Genomic DNA, 20,407 nt, shown 5'->3' with positions numbered 1-20,407 from the left:
AAATCCTGGATGGGTAGAGGTCATAGTCAAGGTAGAGGTCTCTCATCAAAAAAGCTGAAATCACAAGTCACAGGACAAGTTCTGCTACTGGTAAAAGGATAAGTTCTGATGAACTTTTAGATCTTGATGAAGAAATGTCAAGACAGTTATTTCTTCAGGAAAATCCAGGAATGGACTTGGAGAGTTTAATGGAAGAAGAAGCCAGACTTAAATCAGAAAAAGTCATGTCTAAATCTGAAGCTTCTGGTAAAAAGACACTTCCAAAACTCAAAGGCATTGTGATAAAAGAAAGGACAAATACTGAAGCAACAATGGCTAATTCACAACCGCAGATATATCCAAGATCCAAGGGTAAAGAAAAAGTTGGTGAACCTATCAAGGTTTATGTGCCTCCTGTGAATGAAGAAATTACTGATGAAAAGGATGATCTTGCTCTGACTTCAAGAAAAGTTTTTAAGACAACCTCTGACATGACTCAAGTTGTTCAGAGTCAAGAGACAGTAATTTCTGATATTTCGAAGAAGCAAGTAACCTCTGACATAGCTCAAGTTAACTTGATATCAGAAGATAAATCAAAGAAACTCCTACCAGGATTCACTAAAGCAAAACAGACTCAACCTTTGAAGACTTCTACAAGTGGTTTTGAAGCAAGAGTGGTTACTGGAAATGAAGCAAGAGATAAAACTGGATTGGGAAGTGCTGATGAAAGAAGAATACAGAACACTACCAATGATCCAACTTCCTTGAGTGAACCGGGTATTGGAGCAACTCCTGAGAGATTGAATCAACTGGAATCTGTACAAATGGTTTACCATACCTACTTGAAAGAACACATCTTGTTGTACTTCATGACAGATGGTAGGGTTTATCATATAAGGCAAAATGTCATTCCATTGAAGTATTTTGAAGAACTGGAGCATGTACTATTCTTACTTCAAGTGAATGACAAATTAACAGAAAGTGCTGCAAACTATTTGAAGGATCAGATTCAGAGACAGAAAAGGCTTTATTCTGTTAAGTCTGACAACACATATCTTCCAAAGTACAGAGATCACAAGGGTGATATAGTTGAAATGAAGCCCAACACTGCTAAGATTATAACTACCTTTCTGGGTTACAGGGCTGTGGAATTCAATCTTGAGTCTGATAAGGCATATTTGATCCTACTGGATCAGGATATAAGAAAAGTTAAGATTAATGATCTCAGGGCTGCAATCTTTCAAATTGGTGAAGATACTGCAGAACTTAAAGATGCTAAAAGGAGGATGATTGATGAACTCAGATATGTTGAGAGATGTTTGTTGAAGAACTATCTCTGAACAACTCCTGACATCGGAGAGATCAGAAGATGAAGCCAAGTCAAGATCTACAACTGCTTAAATTCTGATATTTGTACAGACTGAAGTTGTTATCAGAAGTTAAAGATTGGTAAAGCTTTAAGGACTGTAAGTTATAGTTATCTTGTCTAAATCTCATGCATTTGTACTTAGTGTTTTTGACATCATCAAATATTTGTTAAACTTGTATATTATGCTAATTTACAAGTTGGGGGAGATTGTTAGATATATTTGATAATGTCATGGCTAATATGATTTATGTTTAGTTTTCAGATCTTACTTAAACAGAATAAATCAGTACTTACTGGAAGTCAGGACTTAAGGATATCATTACTTATATTATCAGGAGATAATCATCAGGATATGGATATCAGAACTTAAGTACTGAAGGACGTTCAGATAAGGACAACAGCTGATTAAAGGAAAGAAGATTGAGACAAATATAAGAAGAGATATGCATGAAGAAGGAATTCTATGAAGAATAGAATACTTGGAAGAAAAGATATGTGATTGATATATTTTAGGAAGCAGAATTATATTCCATATCAATTAGCAATTATCTTGTAATTGTGTAGTATATAAACACAGACATAGGATTTACACTATAAGTGTTATCATTATCGAAAATATTATTCATTGTAACCTTAGCAGCTCTCGTGATATTTGTTCATCACTGAGAGGTAACAGTTCCATACTGTAACAGAGTTTATTGTTTCAATAAAGTTTATTTTCTGTTACTTGAGTTATTAAAGTTCGATTTGATTGTACTTTACATTGTATTCACCCCCTCTACGATGTGTGTGTGACCTAACAACCCTGCCGGAGAATTGGAGAAGAAAATATCGAGTGACGGTTTTCATGTATGAAAAAATTGAATGCTCGTGTAAGAAGTTTGAACATTCCGGGATGATTTGTAAACACATAATCCGTTATCTTGACAAAAACAAAAAATCAAGATACCGGAAAATCTCATCATGGGTAGGTGGACAATGAACGACAACAAAATTGCGGGGCCTCTTCCATATGCTCCTCCCGGTATTGGTAATGATGGTGCATCACAACCATTAAGGTATGGTGCATTGTGCAAATCTTTTCAAGATTTAGCTGCTTCCGGTAGTTGTTCTATTTCACGGTATAAATACTTAATGGGTGTGATTGATAGAGAGAAGAGATACTTGAAAGATGCTTTTGCGGATGAAGAGCGTAGAGAAAGAACCCATGAGGCGAAAACTCAAGAGAACTACCAACATGATCCAATATTTGATCCTCCAACGACGAAAACTAAAGGAAGGAAGAAAACAAAAAGATATAAAAGTGGAATTGAGACGACAACTTCAAAGATCAAGATCAAGCCTCGAAAGTGCAATTATTGTGGGGCGATCGGAGGAGAACATGATGCAAGAAACTGTCCCCTAAGGGAGGAGCATGATCGAAGAACTTTTAAGGTTTTAACCTAACAATTGTTGACAAGTAGTACATTAGTTCTTTTTACGTTATTTAAATTTACACATAATATTAATGTTGCTTATTAATGTTATTTTTTAACAAAAATATTATCCAACTCTTATTATTAATATTAATATTGTTTAAAATATTTTCAACACCAAAACTCTTATTATCCAACTTAAAATATTGTAAGAGAATTGTGACAGAGCACCCAGCAATGAGACATGGCTAGAGGTCTCACTGCGGCAATGACTCATTGATGGGTACTCTGCTCCATCCAAAACTCACTGCCTTTTTTTGTTAACAAAAGTGAGTTTAGTAATATTAATATTTTTAAAATATTTTCCAACACCAAAATTCTTAAAATATTTAAAATATGCAGTATTAATGTAAAAATTTGAAAAAAGTGATTTAATCAACAAAGTCAACTAGATATTAAATTAGTCAATGCGAACTAGTGACGGATAACTCAATGGATAATCCTTTTGATTATCCGACGAATGCTCTCCCGCAATGATTCAATGCTGAGGTCTTCCGCAATGATTATTCGACAGATGACTCTCCCGCAATGATTCAATGCTGAGGTCTCCGACGGATGAGGATTTATATCACTCGACGGATAATCATTTTGATTATCCGACGGATAATCCTTTTGATTATCCGACGGATGACTCTCCCGCAATGATTCAATGCTTAGGTCTCCGACGGATGAGGATTTATATCACTCGACGGATAATCCTTTTGATTATCCGACGGATGACTCTCCCGCAATGATTCAATGCTGAAGTCTGTGACCAGTTTTCTGCAGAAAACTGACAAGCAACCTAGTGCTTGCCAGTTTTCTGCAGAAAACTGGTCACAGACCTTTATATTGCTAACATCAACATTGCGGGTGATTTACATAGTTTAAGAAAAAAAACGGCATGGTTCCGTTTATTTTTATAACGTACCAACCTGTTTCAACTAAATCTAAATCAACCAACCAATCAACATCAAATCTAAATGCAACATCAATCCAATAAAAATAATCATAATCAATAACAAAGAAAACACCGGAACAAATCCAAAATATAAACTATAGTCCCCTGTTCCTCTGCTGGATCCCATAGTCACTTATCCGTCTAGCGAGCCCTTTTAAAAGCTCCCAAGCTATGCGATACCGGAATGTCCAAATACCCAATACAGGCTCCCAAACATCATCTCTCAACGATATTCCATTAAGTATAGCATCTATGTACTTGCACACGTACACGCCAATCATGGGTATTGGACTGCATCGGTCGTTCCTGTACGAAATGAACCTTCAACTTATGTCCATCAAATCTGGAAGGATCCAAGTAATGCAACGTAGCTGGCACTATGCACTCCTAGAAAGGTTTGGTTTCATATAATTAGTAACCGACAATGACAAGTATATGTAAATTGACTAGTAATTACGAAGAACATAGAATACCATGACATATATATATCGAGAGTAAATACTCTTAAGACTATCCCCCCATTCAGCTAGAGGATCAATTAAAAGGAGCTTCTGTTGTTTAATGTCCAGAATGAACAAAAACCAGTGAGCATCATTACAGCAAGGGTAGAAAGCAAAGTCACAATCCAATATTGATGGCCCAATCCGCTGGACTGCATATGAATTATATAAACTATGCAGACCGGCCAACTGCACATCTAAAAGTTCAGCTTCGGGATGGGCCTGCAACATTGAAACAATTATAAAAGATCAAATGAACTACAAAATCAAAGAGTTATCAATTATCATTAACTTAGTAACACATGAACTAAAAAGTACTTTTTGTTTTACCTTCAAGTTATTGCAATAATCTTTTAACAGCAGTTGCACGAAAAAGCTGAAGTTAAAGAAGAACTTCTTAGTCGTGGGCTCCAGACCCGAGATGGACTCCCTAACCTTCAACAACTCTATGTAGGCATCCACGACATTGCTGTCTAAATCACATTCGGGCTTTAAGGTTTGGACATAATCCCAAGTAAGCTCAGCAGTGCCTCTATGATCTCTCCAAATAAAATCATTCTTATTACCCCACCAGTGCTTGTATAGCCAAAAAATCTTCCTTTTTTTCAATGGCCTCGTCATATCAGCATGTCGCCCAGGACCACCCCGCCTCAGTTTATCCTTCAACTTGTCTTCCTCAGTGTCCATCTGCAAATACATTTCAAGAGAATCAAATCAAACACATATTCAAAATACGTACTGCAAGAATCAAACATAAAAAATGGAATGATTCAACATACGTACATCAAGAATCATCCTCAAACTATCAGGAATAACACCACTACGAATACCGAATTTCACCATGCCACCTACAAGTGGAGTCAACTCAGTAGCAGGAGTCAACTCAGAACTCCCAGAAGTGCGTCGGTAGTAGGAGTAACAGGGGTAGCAGTAGTAGCAACCTACAAATGCATTGAGTATCAAACATTATATACACCTCTAAATCTAAAGAGTTAGACTACTTGAATAACATACTCGAATATGTATAAGACACACAATAGTAAAAAAAAGTAAAGCTCTAAAACTAAAGAGTAGTACCTCAGACTGAACAACATCAGACTGAACAACAGGGGGGCGGATAGGGGGGTCGACTGTGAAGCAGAGGGAGCAGTAGCAGCAACCTATAAATGCATTGAGTATCAAACATTATATACACCTCTAAAACTAAGGAGTTAGACTACTCGAATAACATACTCAAATATGTATAAGACACACAATAGTAAAAAAAAAAGTAAAGCTCTAAAACTAAAGAGTAGTAGCTCAGACTGAACAACATCAGACTGAACAACAGGGGGGGCGGATAGGGGGGTCGACTGTGAAGCAGGGGTAGCAGTAGCAGCAACCTACAAATGCATTGAGTATCAAACATTATATACACCTCTAAAACTAAAGAGTTAGACTACTCGAATAACATACTCGAATATGTATAAGACACACAATAGTAAAAAAAGTAAAGTTCTAAAACTAAAGAGTAGTACCTTAGACTGAACAAAATCAGACTGAACAACAGGGGGGAGGATAGGGGGGTCGACTGTGAAGCAGGGGGAGCAGTAGCAGCAACCTATAAATGCATTGAGTATCAAACATTATATACATCTTAAAACTAAAGAGTTAGACTACGCGAATAACATGCTCGAATATGAATAAGTACCTCAATCTGAACAAGATGAGAGACATGTACAGGGATAGCCGCAACATTAGGGACTACAGTCTCATCCTACATTAGATGTCAATAACTCGATCAAACTACATATAATTCGGTGTAGTAGACTACTCGAATAACTTACTCGAGTAAGTACCTGACGAGGACGTTTACTGGCTGCCTGTGTAGGTGAATCATGAGAATCAGAAGCAAACTCTTGCAATAACACGATAAGATAACGATCATACACACATTCACATTCAATATAGTAGACTGGATTTTAGAATGACTTAAATGAAACGCACCTCACGTGTACGTTTATGTGGTGAAGGAGGAGCACTTGGATCAATATGCATATCCTGTGCACGTGAGGGTCTATCAAAATTGGGTCTACTGAATGCAGGACCCCTCCACTCAGTGTTGACTCGATCATGAGGAATCAGAAACTCAGGAATGCACTCATAGAACCAGTCTGGGGGATCATGGTTGTGAATAACATGCAATGTCCTCATCCCACAGTCAAGCTACACAAATCATTAACTATTAATCATCTACCTAAACACCCTATAAAAATGCAACAATGAAATAAATGAATACATGATTCAAATATTAATTTAAACTCTAAAACATACCGCATCAACCATGTCCTGCTGAGAGTACCAGTCACACGGCACTATCTTGCGTGAATCAACACCCACAAAACGAGCAATCCTCAGCTTACTATGGGTCCTATGCCAATACATATAGTGGTCAATGCTCACATACTGCCCCTCTCCAACGGGCTCTATCTGGCCATCAAGATAAGCATACCACTCATCCCGATACTGTCTCACAGTAGTCATATGCCGGTCCCTCTGCCAACGAGATAACCTGTCCCTCCGCAGAGCAGACATATCAATAGGATCATCTGGAATATGCTGCAGCATACCGAACTGTCTCAAGACTCTGTCCGACATGACATACTCGACAATCTCGAAGCAAATAAGTGGAATACGGCCGAGACTCATATACGAAGCATCCATCAGCTCGACATCATACTGCTCCTCAGAATAGTCCACCGCATCAAAGAATAATCGATAAGGCTCCCATGTCAGCCAACTCATCTCAAATCGGTCAAAATCCCCTCGGTACTGACCTATAAGCAAAACAATAAGGGAACATATGAAATTGGATAGTTCAAAAGCATGCAAATGTTTATTCGAAGGAGAGTTCAAATAGTAAATATGCAAAAAAGAACAGTACATATATGGTGGTGAAGGTTCTCCCTCCGATCAGGGTTCGGCTCAGCCCATGCCAAAGCCCTCGGCCAAACAAGCTCCACCCCAGGTGCAATCTTAGGAGCACCAGGTAACAACCTCTCGTGTGCCCACAACATTAGTAGCATCGTGCATCCATTAAGTGCTGTTGCACTCTTATGAGCAGCCTTGGTCAAACCTCTAAACAAATAGCTCAATACGGCAACTCCCCATGCATACGATTTAATCCGAGGTGAATCCTGGATGAGTTGTAAGTACCTGCGACAAAGGAAATACAGAGTAAGTAAGAATACAGGGCAAAATAAGGGCATGATAATAAATGAGAATACAAGAATTATAGTGTCAAATTGAAAATAAATGAGAATACAGGGCTTCATATGCAAAATCAACAAAAAAGGACAAGTGAAGGACTAAGATGCTATAAACAAAAATTTAAAAACTGAAATGCAACAAATACAAGTAAATACCTCGGATGCACGGTATATCGACTCGATGAAGGAAACAATATGCCCTCAATGATGTATAAAAGATAAGCTCGTATGTAAACCACAAGATCCTCTTCTAGCCCCCCTCTGGTAGCTCCGCATATCGTTCCCTTAATTTGTAAAGCTTGACCCCGTCCCTATACATATCTTTACGCCCCACCTCATCCAATCTTGCATCCTGCCATTCCCTCATCCAATACGCCTTCGGAGCGTCAAGCTCCCTATGAGTAACTGGACGACCCTTAACAGGGAGGCCCATAATCATGTATACATCCTCGAGGGTGATGGTCAACTCACCAAATGGAAAGTGAAATGTGTTAGTCTCTAGCCTCCACCTGCAATTGCATTCATACACAAACATCACAAACATTGCCAGTGACGATTCAAATAAATGAGAAAATTGATTACAAATTAGTACATTTCCACTAAGGCCGTTATCAAACGAATATCGTTTTGAGGAACTGAACGATTGTTCATGAAAGCCGAGAAACCCCATTGGCTCAGCAACTCACGCTGGGGATCCGAAAGTATCCACTGCTGATGATTAGTTGTGTACTGCCGTACATCCAGCTTATCCTGCACACATCCCGCCCATATGGCAGTACTAATATGATCATCCTGCATCGTCAGGAGTGATCCAACAATAGGCCCGCACTCATTCTCCATAGTAACTGTAAAGTGCACAATAAAAAATACTATATAAACCCAACTTAAACATGAAACATTTATAGAACCGTTATTTTCTATTTTAAGTCCTACCGAAAAATCGGCATGACTCATTCGTTTATAAGCTAGCCACAACCAATCAAATATTTTATGTGTGAGAGGAGTGCAGAGTAAATCACTTCGTGTACCCCACAAATTCGAAACAACAGTAAAACCATCAAATACACATAAAACTCTTTAGCAATAAAAAAAACATAACTCGAAATTCAATAATAACAAATTCTCATCTACCCTTTTAGCAACCAACCAAGCATAAAATTGCAAACATATAAACACCCAAGAAATGAAATACAGTAAACAATAATCTTGATAATTATACCTAAAGAACAACCACATTCAACCTAATATAACATCATTTATCATAAAAACACATGAAATTAAAGCATTGAGAATTAAAGACCGGGGAAAAACAAAGGAAGCAGTATTCAAGCCCCTGTTCCAGACAAATGATTCACTTATATCTAGGGCTCATTGCGGAAGCAACAATGGGTCATTGCGGTAGTATGTAACTATGTGTATGTATACGTGTATGTATACGTGTGTGTAGATGATGAGAATCATACCTGAGTAGCTGAATCACCGGAGTAGATGTTGAAATCGCTCGAAATCGCCTGAAATCGCCGGAGTAGATGAGAATTAGGTTTTTGTTATTATGAAATTAGGGATTTCAGGAAGAAACGGGTTAAACCCGGGTCTCGTCTTCCGCAATGACTCATTGCGGGGGTTGCAATGGGTCATTGCGGAGGACGGGGTTATTCTGTAATTTCGCGAATTTTAAGTAATAGTTTGTTAAAATAAAGAATTTATTAATAGAAATATATAAATACAAAATAAAAATATAACAACCAAATAATAAATATATTAGGAATTTATGCATCAATTAAAATTATTTATATATTTATTATCTATTATTTTATAATTATTTAAAAATAAAACTAAATTATTTGCAGCAATGAAGTATTGCGCAAGCCGCATTGAGTCAAAGCTGGTGAGCTCCCGCAATGTAACAATGCGTAACCCGCATTGAAGCAAAGCTGCTATGCTTCCGCAATGTAACAATGTGGCAGGTGGTTATCAGAACCACCTGTGGCTGTGGAAGGGCACCCTATATATATATATATATTGTCTGCTTACATGTTCTTAACTCTTTAGTAAGTGACTATTCGTTGCTCCGTTTTTGTTGTGTAACGTATCTTATATTGTTTGGTTCGTGTGCTCGAATATTTGTTTTGAAAATCGTAAGTGTGATAGTGATATGTGATTGATAAGGAATGAATTAAAAGAAAATCCCCAGTCTTAGTCATGTATAAGAATTAGAACCCGATCACTAAGTAGTGTGATACATAAAAATTAGAACTAATTCGCGCACATTCCGGAACCCATCGATACCTTGTCAAGCTTCGATTTCACTTGACGAGGGACGTAAACTAGCCCCCTATTGAATAAGAATTAGAACCTGGTCACTTGGGAAGTGTGACATAAAGTGTTAGATTTCGGTCACTGACAAAGTGTGGATAAAGTGTGATTTAGCACTATGGGACTAAATATAAGAATTTGTTATTAAGAATTTTGATTATGTGGATTATAGAATGTGTCGTGTGCCTCGTTTTGATAATAGTTATTGATTATATTGTGTGTATCTTTGTTCACCTTGTTATCGAATATATGTGTGATTTTATGTGATCTGTGTTATGTGTCCATGTTTAAATTGTGTTTCAAAAAACTTAAAAAATATTATTTGAGCCGTTGGACGGTAGTTACTTGTTGATTTTCGCAGCTCATCCTTTCAATTTCCAAGTTCGATGTAAGAGTTAGAGTTGGATAGCATTCAAGTTTGAGGACTTAGTATTTGAGTAGATTGACTTTTGGACTTCCGCTTTTAGCTGCGTTTTTGTAGTAGTCAACTCTGTAAAAGAATTTTGAATTAGTAAATTGTATTTTGTATTAGTTTCGATTTAGAATTAATAGTCCGGAAATGCAGGCTGTTACAGTATATACAAAGGATAATTTACATCGATAATAGTTGTAGAAGATGAAGTCGCCATTGGAGACGATACTGGTGAAGCTTGATCTGAATTACTAGGATCTGGACTTGAATTGAGTACAGCGGAATACGATCGAGTACGAGTTATTCATGAATTAGAGATCATACCTCTAAATCATCAAACAATGATTCTGATACCATGACAAAATGTGAAAAAATATGTACACGATTGTAGATCTGTATCTTGTAGAAAACGATAGTAAACCAATTATGTAAAATGTTGAGTTCAATATGTAATGTAATTCTGTTACATTAGAGCATCTCCAATAGAGGTTGCCAAATTTTATGTGGCATGACACCCGTGGTTGCCAACCTATTGGAGTTGTATGGTTGCCAAGAGGTTGCATACCAAGGTTGTCAAAACTTGGCAACTTCCTAAAATGGTTAAAATACATATATAAATGCAAAAAGTTTATATCAATAATACCTTTTTTAGTTTATGAGTCATTTACCATTTAATTTAAGGGGCCACATAGGCAACAATTAGAGATTGCTAAGTATTGTAGTAAAATGTTGCCAAATTAATATAAAATTGAGTGAAAATAAAATATTACTCCCTCCGTTCCAACCATTTCTTTACACTTTTCTTTTTGGGATGTCCCTTCCAATTCTTTACATTTCAAAATTTTCCAAAAGTAGTTAAATTTTTATAATATAAAAAGTAAACTCATCCACTACTTACCTCCACTATACCCACTTTATATATAAAATATTAATCAATCCCACCACTTTACTCACTTTTTAAACTTTCCACCACTACTTTATCATTTTTCTTAACCTCCGTGCCCAAACCAAATGTAAACAAATGGTTGGGACGGAGGGAGTAATATATATGATGATTTGGCAAAGTTGACAACTAGCTTGACAACCCTTATTGGAGATGCTCTTAGAAATGAGAATAATATTCCACTTATATTCTAAACTCCATCTATTTTGTAATTAACTTTGCAAGCTCGTGACAGCTTATTCTATTATCTTGATCCACACCACATGTATGTTGACTTGAGTTGTACATACTGACTTGTATATTGAGTAACACTTTCCAAACTCCGGGCTTAGTTTACGGACTCCGCAAATTCAGTAATATAATGAAAATTGAAAAATCACAAAGCTCGATTGTACCTGAGACAACAGAGGATAAACTCTTAACCAATTAAGCTATCCAACCGTGCTCAATTCTTAAAGCAATTTAATAGCAAACACTCACGAAATATTAGTATAGTGATTGAATTCTTGTCATCAAAATATGCTGTGTAATTTAATTATAAAAAAAGACCTTGATAGCAATCCAATGACTTTGGGAATCAAGTAAATTTCAAGCTAGAAGATAAAATCAAAAAACTATTCATGTTATCACAACATTCAAATCCGACAAATTCAAATAAAAAATCCAAATCCAACAATATTTTAGATATTTTAGTATCCATGTACAGAATTATAAATCAAATATTTAGTTTTCATTGTGAACCCCCATAATATAAATTAAAATATATAAATCATTATAAATTAAAATTAATTATAATCGATTTTAGTCTCAACTCACCTGTAAACTGCCAAATTCGAACACTTCAACCGTCAAACAGAACATCCCACAGTTCCATGTCCAAAACACAACATGTTGTTACCTAAACACAACAGATTCCTCAAACACCCAAAACTCCTCACCTCCCACTTCATCCCACTCTCTCTTCACGCGCCACCATCCCATTATTTCACCACCACATCACCACCCTCTCCCCCACCACCACCACCACAAGACCTAACTATAACAAACCTCATCCTCACCACAGACTCAAAAGCCCTACCTCAAACCCTACAAGCCCACAACATAAACTGGACTCAAGACTTGGTCCACAAAACCCTCAAACGCCTCTGGAACCACGGCCCAAAAGCCCTTCAATTCTTCAACATCTTGGACCGCCACCACTCTTACACTCACTCAGCTACTGCATTTGATCATGCTATTGACATTGCTGCTAGGTTAAGAGACTACAAGGCTTTGTGGATTTTAATGACCCGAATGAAGACCCGAATGCTTGGCCCCAACCCGAAGACTTTTGCTATTGTGATTGAGAGATTGGTGGCTGCTGGTAAGCCTGATAGAGCTGTTAAAGTATTTTTGTCAATGCATGATCATGGTGTTATTCAGGATTTGCATTGTTTTAATATGTTTCTTGATGTTTTGTGTAAGTCGAGACGCGTTGAAATGGCGTATAATTTGTTTAAGGCTTTTAGGGGGAGGTTTAGGGTTGATACTATTACTTATAATGTGCTTGTTAATGGGTTTTGTTTGATTAAGAGGACGCCGAGAGGGTTGGAGATTATGAGGGAGATGGTTGAGAGAGGTGTGGAACCGAGTCTTGGTACATATAATACGATGCTTAAGGGGTTTTTTAGGGCGGGCCAAGTGAAGGAAGCTTGGGGGTTTTTTTTGGAGATGAAGAAGAGGAAATGTGAGATTGATGTTGTTACGTATACGACTGTGGTTCATGGATTGGGAGTTGTTGGGGAGGTTAAGAGAGCACGGAAGGTTTTTGATGAGATGATTGATGCGGGGGTGCTTCCGTCTGTTGCAACTTATAATGCTTTTATTCAGATTTTGTGTAAGAAAGATTGTGTTGAGAATGCTACGTTGGTGTTTGATGAGATGGTGAAGAAGGGGTATGTGCCGAATTCAACGACTTATGGTGTGTTGATTAGAGGGTGGTGCCATGTAGGGAAGATGGATAGGGCGATGGAGTATATGGATAGAATGAAGAGTGACGAGTGTGAACCAAATGTGCAGACATATAATGTTGTCATTCGATATTATTGTGATGATGGTGAACTCGAAAAGGCGTTGGAAGTGTTTGAGCGGATGGGTGGAGGTGAGTGCTTGCCTAATTTGGATACTTATAATGTACTAATAAGTGCAATGTTTGTCAGGAAAACGGCAGATGATTTATTGGTAGCTGGGAAGTTGTTGATTGAAATGGTCGATAGAGGGTTCCTGCCTCGAAAATTTATGTACAACAGGGTGTTGAATGGCCTTCTGTTAACAGGTCATCAAGAGTTTGCCAAAGAGATTCTTAGATTGCATAGTACATCAGGCCGTCTGCCTCGGCATTTCAGACTGTAAAGCCTATCAATGGTCTTAGCTCCTGAACCTTGTGAACTGGCTTCAATCGATTGCGTGTTGCACAGCTTTGTGTCCTTTAATCAACAATGTGTGACACTGGTATAAATAGTCCTACACGTTAATGGCTTAATTTTTTGCTGTTGTCAGTGACATTTTGTTCGAGTAACAACTCTCAAGACAAAATGTTGGCAGCTTCATCGACTTGAGTTGGCTAAATTGAGAGCAGAAGAACTGCAGAAGAAATATAAAATTTTCCCTCTCAGACAGGTTTGCCATGAGACTTAGACACTGTCATCAAATTTTCCCAAACTCTGTAAAGCTCCGATATGGGGGAAGAGACATCTAAACATATTGAAGTTATATATAAGTTTATTTGATCATATGTTATTTAGTCAGAAAGGCTCATTAGGGTGTCTCAAATACATGGCTCATTATAGCGAATTTGCAGTGCAGGATCTGTTTAAAAGTTATGCATCCGACATAATCTTCATGATTAGTTTTGCAATATGGGAGATGATATTTCCAGGTTGTTGACTGTCACATGGCATCTGACATGGTCAGCCACCCTCAATTCAAACATCAAAACCACTCAAAGTTTCAAGATTTAACACAACACAATTACAAACAGGAGCTTCAAACAGCCAAAGGATCTACCAATTACTGCACGAAGTGTAGGTTGTCATACAGAGGTTAGTAACAATAATCAAAACTTGCTTTATGTTGAACTTTAAAGTCTATTTCGGTAAATAATCTGATATCTAGTCTTTTGTATGCTAAGGTTGTAAAGCAAGCATATTACTACAGATAAGGATGGGCAGGAGCAAGAGTCAAAGGGACTCAATGCTCCTATATAATTGTTCAAAGATGGATGCATTGTGGTACTAAAGATGAACATAAAGACAAAATAGTCACATTGTTGTGGAATTCTTCTTTGCTACCTGTTGTGTTGTCTACTTGAAAAAGAAAGATTTGGACTGCTGATGTTGAAGTAAAGTCATTATTAGGTTTTCATAATATAAATTAAATAGGCCGAGTGTTCTTAATTTAGGTATATAAATATGCCAGAGGTGAATCATGCAAATGACTGAAGTTAATATCCTCCTAGCTTTTGGGACTTCAATATAGAATAGTGTTGATTTCATGAAATTACTATAGTAATAGATATTTTGACTGTTGTGACAGCGTTAATAGACCATCAATTCTGGAACAAAACAACAAAAGATTAAAGATTAGACATGCAGCACTCAACTTCTTTGATCGTCAACAATTTGGTATCTAGATTATAAACTCTAATTTAGAAAACTCAACTTTTGACTTCAATGTTCATAAATGTGTTGTATCAGGTGAATCGAAAGAACCCTTCGTCCTCACGCTTACACTAAGCATCCTTCAAGAGAAGAAAGGCCACATGTGTCTTTTTCATTGTAGCGAGTGGGAGGCTGATGGAGAGTCTCAAAGTTGACAACAGCTGCATGCTTTTGAGCCATCAATTTAACAAGAAAATTGTTTACGGTCCAATGAATCCGTTTTATTTTCTTTCCTTTGGCAGTTGATATTCACTGTTACTACTTCACACAGAACTTATTTGTTTTCAACACTAAATCGCTAATTACTTTCTTTGTTTTAAGAAGCTAGAAAATATCTATTGATGGTTTTTGCATTCTGTCTTTGCATTTTACTAGGTTTATAAAATTTGAACATCTGTAATAATTTTTTTATTCTGTTAGCCAAAATGATATTCGTGTTGCCAAGGGTGCCAAATTTATTTGTTAGGTTTTCGGCAATGAGTCATGTACCTTGTTGCCTGAACCAAAAATTGAAATTTCCTTTGTTTGTTTTAACTCTTAGCCAAGGGAGAATTTGTGATGGGTGGAGGTTTGCTTGCAACTAAATCATTTCCTCACCCTAGTATAATTTCTGGTGATATGGATCTCAGAGCATTTCTAATTACATATTTTGAAAAAGAAGAGCAGATGTTGACCTGGGAGTGAGTAAGAGATAAGGGCATTTCTTGCTGTCCTTATTGCTTGAGCCAAATGTATTTGGTTTTGCTTATGTAATGAGTGCGACCATTTGTGCAAAGGAACAAAGGCTAAAAAATAAATTTTAATAATTTTTTAAACTCTTGCAAATAAAAAAACAGAGTAGTAGATAAGTGACTGATTATGTGAATAATTTGAATGGAAAACTGTAAAATTTACATGGGTATTAAAAATAGCCCCTTGAAAAGTTAGTAATCATTCGATTTGAATATTTTTTTGAAAAACATTCACTTTCTTCGGTTTAGATTCTAAAAAATTCATTAATTTTTTTTGATATTTTAATAAAGATTTTAAGAAGTTTTTTAATTTTATTATATTCAATCAAGATTTCATTTTATACTTTAAATATCCAGAAATATATGATTAAGACCACATAATATCCGATAACATTTTTTAGATTTAGTCGGATAATACAATTTTAAGTACATATCATACTTTTTGGAATCTGAACAAAATCCATAAAAAAAAATAATGTCAAAAAACTATCACACTTCACGTTCCTACGTCGGATTGCGAAAAAATCAACTTAAAATTGTAATCAAATCATAATATTTTGAAATGTACACTCGTCAAATGAAATGATTAGAAAGAGAATATAGACACCAAAATTAAATAATGAAGACAAAGTAAAATTGGGAAAAAAATTGAATTCAAAACATAATTTTTTTGATAACCCTGAAAAGCTAAAATTTATTTATTTATTTTAAAATAAACGAGAGTGTCAGAGTATTTGGGTTAAGGGAGATGTGTTTGAAATAAATAAAAAGTGAAACTTGGCACGTGGGGGGAGGAGTCAGCTGCATGCAACAAGGCAGATAAGGTAAATTAATTTAAACACAGTTGAGCGCGTATATGAATTTACCCTTTTTTAAATTAAATAAAGGGGAGTAAAAAACACAAAGACAGGTAAAAAGGGGGTGAATGGGCGGTAGAAAATTAGAATTTGAAATTTCAAAGAGGCGGAAACGCTCGCATTATTATCCCTCCCTAAACTCCATCACCGCGCCAACCTCAACAACCCCTAATCTCTCCCTCTTTCTTAACGGCACCACCCCCAAATCTCTCTCTCTCTCTCTCTCTCTCTCTCTCTCTCTCTCTCTCTCTCTCTCTCTCTCTCTCTCTCTCTCTCTCTCTCCTCTCTCTCTCTCTCTCTCTCCTCTCTCTCTCTCTCTCTCTCTCTCTCTCTCTCTCCCCCATCTCGCTCTCTCCCCCATCTCGCTCTCTCTCTCTCTCTCGCGAATTTGAATAGATCTGTAGGTGTAGAAATGGCGCTGGTTTCATCGAATTCAAAAGATTCATCTTCATTCCCTTCTGGATCCAGAGAATCCAATTACTGCCGCAAACAGAAATCTCTCGGCCTCTTATGCTCAAAGTAATCTCTCTCCCCCCCCCTCCCTCTATATCCACAACATCCTCAATTTAATTCTATATGCATCTGATTTTTTTTTGAATTTTATTATAGTTTCTTGAGCTTGTATGACCGAGACGGTATCGATACTATTGGACTTGATGATGCTGCTGCCCGTCTAGGTATTCTTCCTGATACCCCCTTTCTTTATTTTGTTTCTCCATTTTATTTTTAATTAAATTAATTCAGAATCTTTTTTTTTTTGATTTTTTTACTATAATTGGCGAGGCCTTATGTGTTGAATTCTCGAATTATTGTGTATATGTGAATTGTTTTGGATATTGCATTGATTTTTTTTATGCAATTGGTGATATTTTAGGTGTTGAGAGGCGAAGGATCTATGATATTGTTAATGTTCTTGAAAGCATCGGTGTAAGATCTATCGTTCCTCGCCTTTTCTTCCGTTTATGTTGTTTAGTTTAGGGGAATTTTCTGATTTTTATACTGATATGCAGCTGCTTACAAAGAAGGCCAAGAATCGTTATTCATGGAAAGGGTTTGGAATCATTCCGAAAACTCTACAGCTGCTTAAGGTGTTTACTTTATCCAACTTGTGCTATTTTTAAAGAACTTGATTATTGAAATTGTGCAATTTAGCTATTAGTTTATTTTACGATTGGGTGATTGTTAATTTGTTATAATTTACCAGCAAGAAGGTCTGAAAGAAAGCTATACCTCCTTTGAAGATCCTTTACCCTTCAAGGTGTGTTGGTTTTTCGTGTCTTCGAGCTTCAGAGAAATGCTTTTTATCTGTTAATGTAGAACTTTCAATTTCAATTTTGTGATTCTGGCAATATTTTGTAGCATTGTTATGTTAGTTTTGAATATGTCATAGATTTTAGAAGAGGAAGTAGATGAGAAGATGCAAACTTCCAATAATTCAAGTCAGAATGATAAGTCAAATGCAAGTTCTGCCTCTAAAGTTTCAGGTTTAGGAGCATCTAAATCTGGTATGTCTTTGTTTTTTTTCCTTATTATTATTACAATTTACAATTGTACCTCGGCATTTGTATTGTTAAATTCATATGACCTACAAGCATGTTGTCATTGAGAACTCACTTATTATAGCTTTTATGGGTAAATATATGTTTCACTGAGTTCTTGGCTTAGTTTTCGGTTTTAATCTCTGCAGAGAGGAAGGAGAAATCATTGGGATTGCTGACACAGAATTTTGTTAAGCTCTTCCTGTGTTCAGATGTATGCTAGCTTTTCCAAATTCATTTATTCTATATGTTTTGTGGGTATTTGTGTGTCTAACCAGCTTGATTACTTTCTTTTTTCGTTTTAGGTGGAGATGATCTCACTGGATGAAGCTGCAAAGATTTTGCTTGGAGATGCTCATGATCTGTCACTGATGAGAAGTAATGATTTTTCTCTGTGCCCCTCAAATATCATAAGTTTTACAAAGAACTCTTTAACTAATGTTCTCTTCTTAAGACAATTCTACAGCTAAAGTTAGACGGCTCTATGATATTGCAAATGTTTTGTCTTCCATGAACTTTATTGAGAAGGTAAGACTTTAGTTTACTGTTCTCTGGAATATGTTCAAAAACTACTTTTTGTTTAAATTCTAACTTAATAAATAATGCAGACTCATCACCCTGAGACAAGGAAACCTGCCTTCAGGTGGCTGGGAATGAAAGGAAGATCTCAAGTGTCATTAACTAACGATCTGATTCTTGAGAGCAAGAAACGGACATTTGGTACTGAGCTCACAAACTCTAGTCTCAAAAGATGCAGGATGACTCCATCAGTTAAAGCAATTACTGATCAGGCAAGGATGACACCATCACAAACACGATCTGACTGCATGACTGTCAAAAAGGTTGATGCAAGTGACTTAGAAAAAGGATCAATACAGAATGTCCAGAACTATCACTTTGGTCCATTTGCTCCTATAAGTGTGCCTAAAGCGAAACCTTCAAGCAATAACCGGAAGCAGATCCATGATTGGGAAAGTCTTGCCATAACACACAGTCCTCAGTATCATAACCAAGGTATTGCTTCATTCTCTGATGCATCATTTCAATGTCTTTGAATTATTGTTGACTCCAATGGCGATTCAGACAAAAATTGGCATGCCACATGTAAATTGACTTCAGCTTTGAGACTACTAACGCCACAAAAATAGTCTCTAATGCAGCAACTAATATTTTAACTTCAACAAAATGTACAGTGTTTTTAATTTGTATTCTGTTCTAATTTAGAGCAATTTATACTGATAGGAGACTACTATCTTTTGATGTTTCTTTCAGCTTTGAGAGATCTATTTGGTCATTATATGGAAGCGTGGAATTCTTGGTATTCTGAAGTAGCTGGTGGGAAGAATCCAATACAACTACAGTCCTAATTGCTGTATCTGCTGCTAGAAACTCCAATCCGTATTAGAAGAACACAGGTGCCTACATTATTCTTTCTGTTGAAGATGACAAAGAAGAGATGGAAAGATGTTGGATGCATATGCTCTATGTATCAGCTTCAAATGGCCATCCTCTAGATACTATGAATTGTAATATCTTACATCATTCATCTGCTTCCGTTCACTGTCATAATACACCCCATGTAGGATTTTTCTGCTTTCTTCTACTTTTAACAAATTAGTTGGGATTTTAGAAATTTATACATGCTTGGAAGCCTCAAGCAGTCAGACTTTACATGAACAATTAAATGTCTCTAACATCTTTGTTGCATATATGGTAGCTTTACTTGGTGAACATCATAACCATAGGGTGTCAAGTTCTAGTCGTGTTGCTAATGCCTAGACCTTCCAGGAGCCCAGGACCCATGGCCATAAACAACAATAAATCTTGCTCAAACCTTCATATTGGCCTTCAACATTAGACTATGTGCCTATACTTATAAACTTTTAATCCATCAGTATAGTCTTGGTTACTAGTGATTGTCTAGTTTTTACATCATACTAGGGATTCTCTTAAATTTTTGTGTTTGTGCTGTATATTAAATTCCATTTCTTTTGCCATTCTACTGGTTTCCTTAACAAATCTCGTCACATATATTTTGACACTCTTGCTTAAATTTAAGAGTAAACTATTCTTCTCTTCTGCATTTTCATTGTTTCATATCTTATTGCAACCAAAAGGAGCATTATATCTGTGACGGCAAATCTCCAGAAAGTTTAAAAAAAATTGCGCAACCTGAAATGCTGCACATGGTAATGCAGATTGTATTGTTGACCGATTAATTATTTAATTCTTGCGTAATCAAGGTTAAACTATAGTTGGGAAGTGCACTATTTTCAGATCCAAGTAAACGACTCTGGTAAAAAAAAGAACCTCCTTATGATGCCTTATCAAGTTTTAGTTGGCCACATATTCTCCAACTTCCCCTCTTCATTGCTTTCCTTTCCTCTTAGACTAAGATTTA

At 36.5% G+C, this 20,407-nt stretch overlaps 2 protein-coding genes across 7 annotated transcripts; both read left to right on the top strand.

The window, feature by feature from the left end:
* The first annotated feature begins 11,985 nt into the window (after positions 1 to 11,985).
* On the top strand, positions 11,986 to 15,168 carry LOC141699680 (pentatricopeptide repeat-containing protein At1g74900, mitochondrial). Of its 5 annotated transcripts, none has more exons than XM_074503531.1 (2): positions 11,986 to 14,262; positions 14,917 to 15,168. In XM_074503531.1, exon 1 carries the CDS (start codon positions 12,071 to 12,073, stop codon positions 13,571 to 13,573), a length of 1,503 nt encoding a protein of 500 aa, XP_074359632.1. In that variant the 5' UTR covers positions 11,986 to 12,070; the 3' UTR covers positions 13,574 to 14,262; positions 14,917 to 15,168. The 5 variants fall into 5 exon arrangements, with proteins under 5 accessions (XP_074359632.1, XP_074359636.1, XP_074359635.1 ...); XM_074503535.1 differs by lacking the exon at positions 14,917 to 15,168 and having other exon boundaries at positions 11,986 to 13,840; positions 14,027 to 14,902; XM_074503534.1 differs by lacking the exon at positions 14,917 to 15,168 and having other exon boundaries at positions 11,986 to 13,840; positions 14,022 to 14,902.
* Positions 15,169 to 16,813: 1,645 nt separating this feature from the next.
* Positions 16,814 to 20,003, top strand: LOC141699673 (E2F transcription factor-like E2FE). 2 transcript variants are annotated; one of them, XM_074503523.1, is made up of 11 exons: positions 16,814 to 16,987; positions 17,078 to 17,145; positions 17,343 to 17,395; positions 17,479 to 17,556; positions 17,673 to 17,726; positions 17,859 to 17,973; positions 18,156 to 18,220; positions 18,312 to 18,384; positions 18,473 to 18,534; positions 18,615 to 19,020; positions 19,279 to 20,003. In XM_074503523.1, exons 1-11 carry the CDS (start codon positions 16,881 to 16,883, stop codon positions 19,371 to 19,373), a joined length of 1,176 nt encoding a protein of 391 aa, XP_074359624.1. In that variant the 5' UTR covers positions 16,814 to 16,880; the 3' UTR covers positions 19,374 to 20,003. The 2 variants fall into 2 exon arrangements, with proteins under 2 accessions (XP_074359624.1, XP_074359623.1); XM_074503522.1 differs by having other exon boundaries at positions 18,461 to 18,534.
* Positions 20,004 to 20,407: the final 404 nt, after the last annotated feature.

Source organism: Apium graveolens, unplaced genomic scaffold (assembly GCF_009905375.1).
Source record: "Apium graveolens cultivar Ventura unplaced genomic scaffold, ASM990537v1 ctg102, whole genome shotgun sequence".
In the NCBI taxonomy this organism is placed as follows: Eukaryota; Viridiplantae; Streptophyta; class Magnoliopsida; order Apiales; family Apiaceae; genus Apium; species Apium graveolens.
Note: the sequence above shows the minus strand (reverse complement) of the source record. Positions and strands in the feature narration are given on the sequence as shown.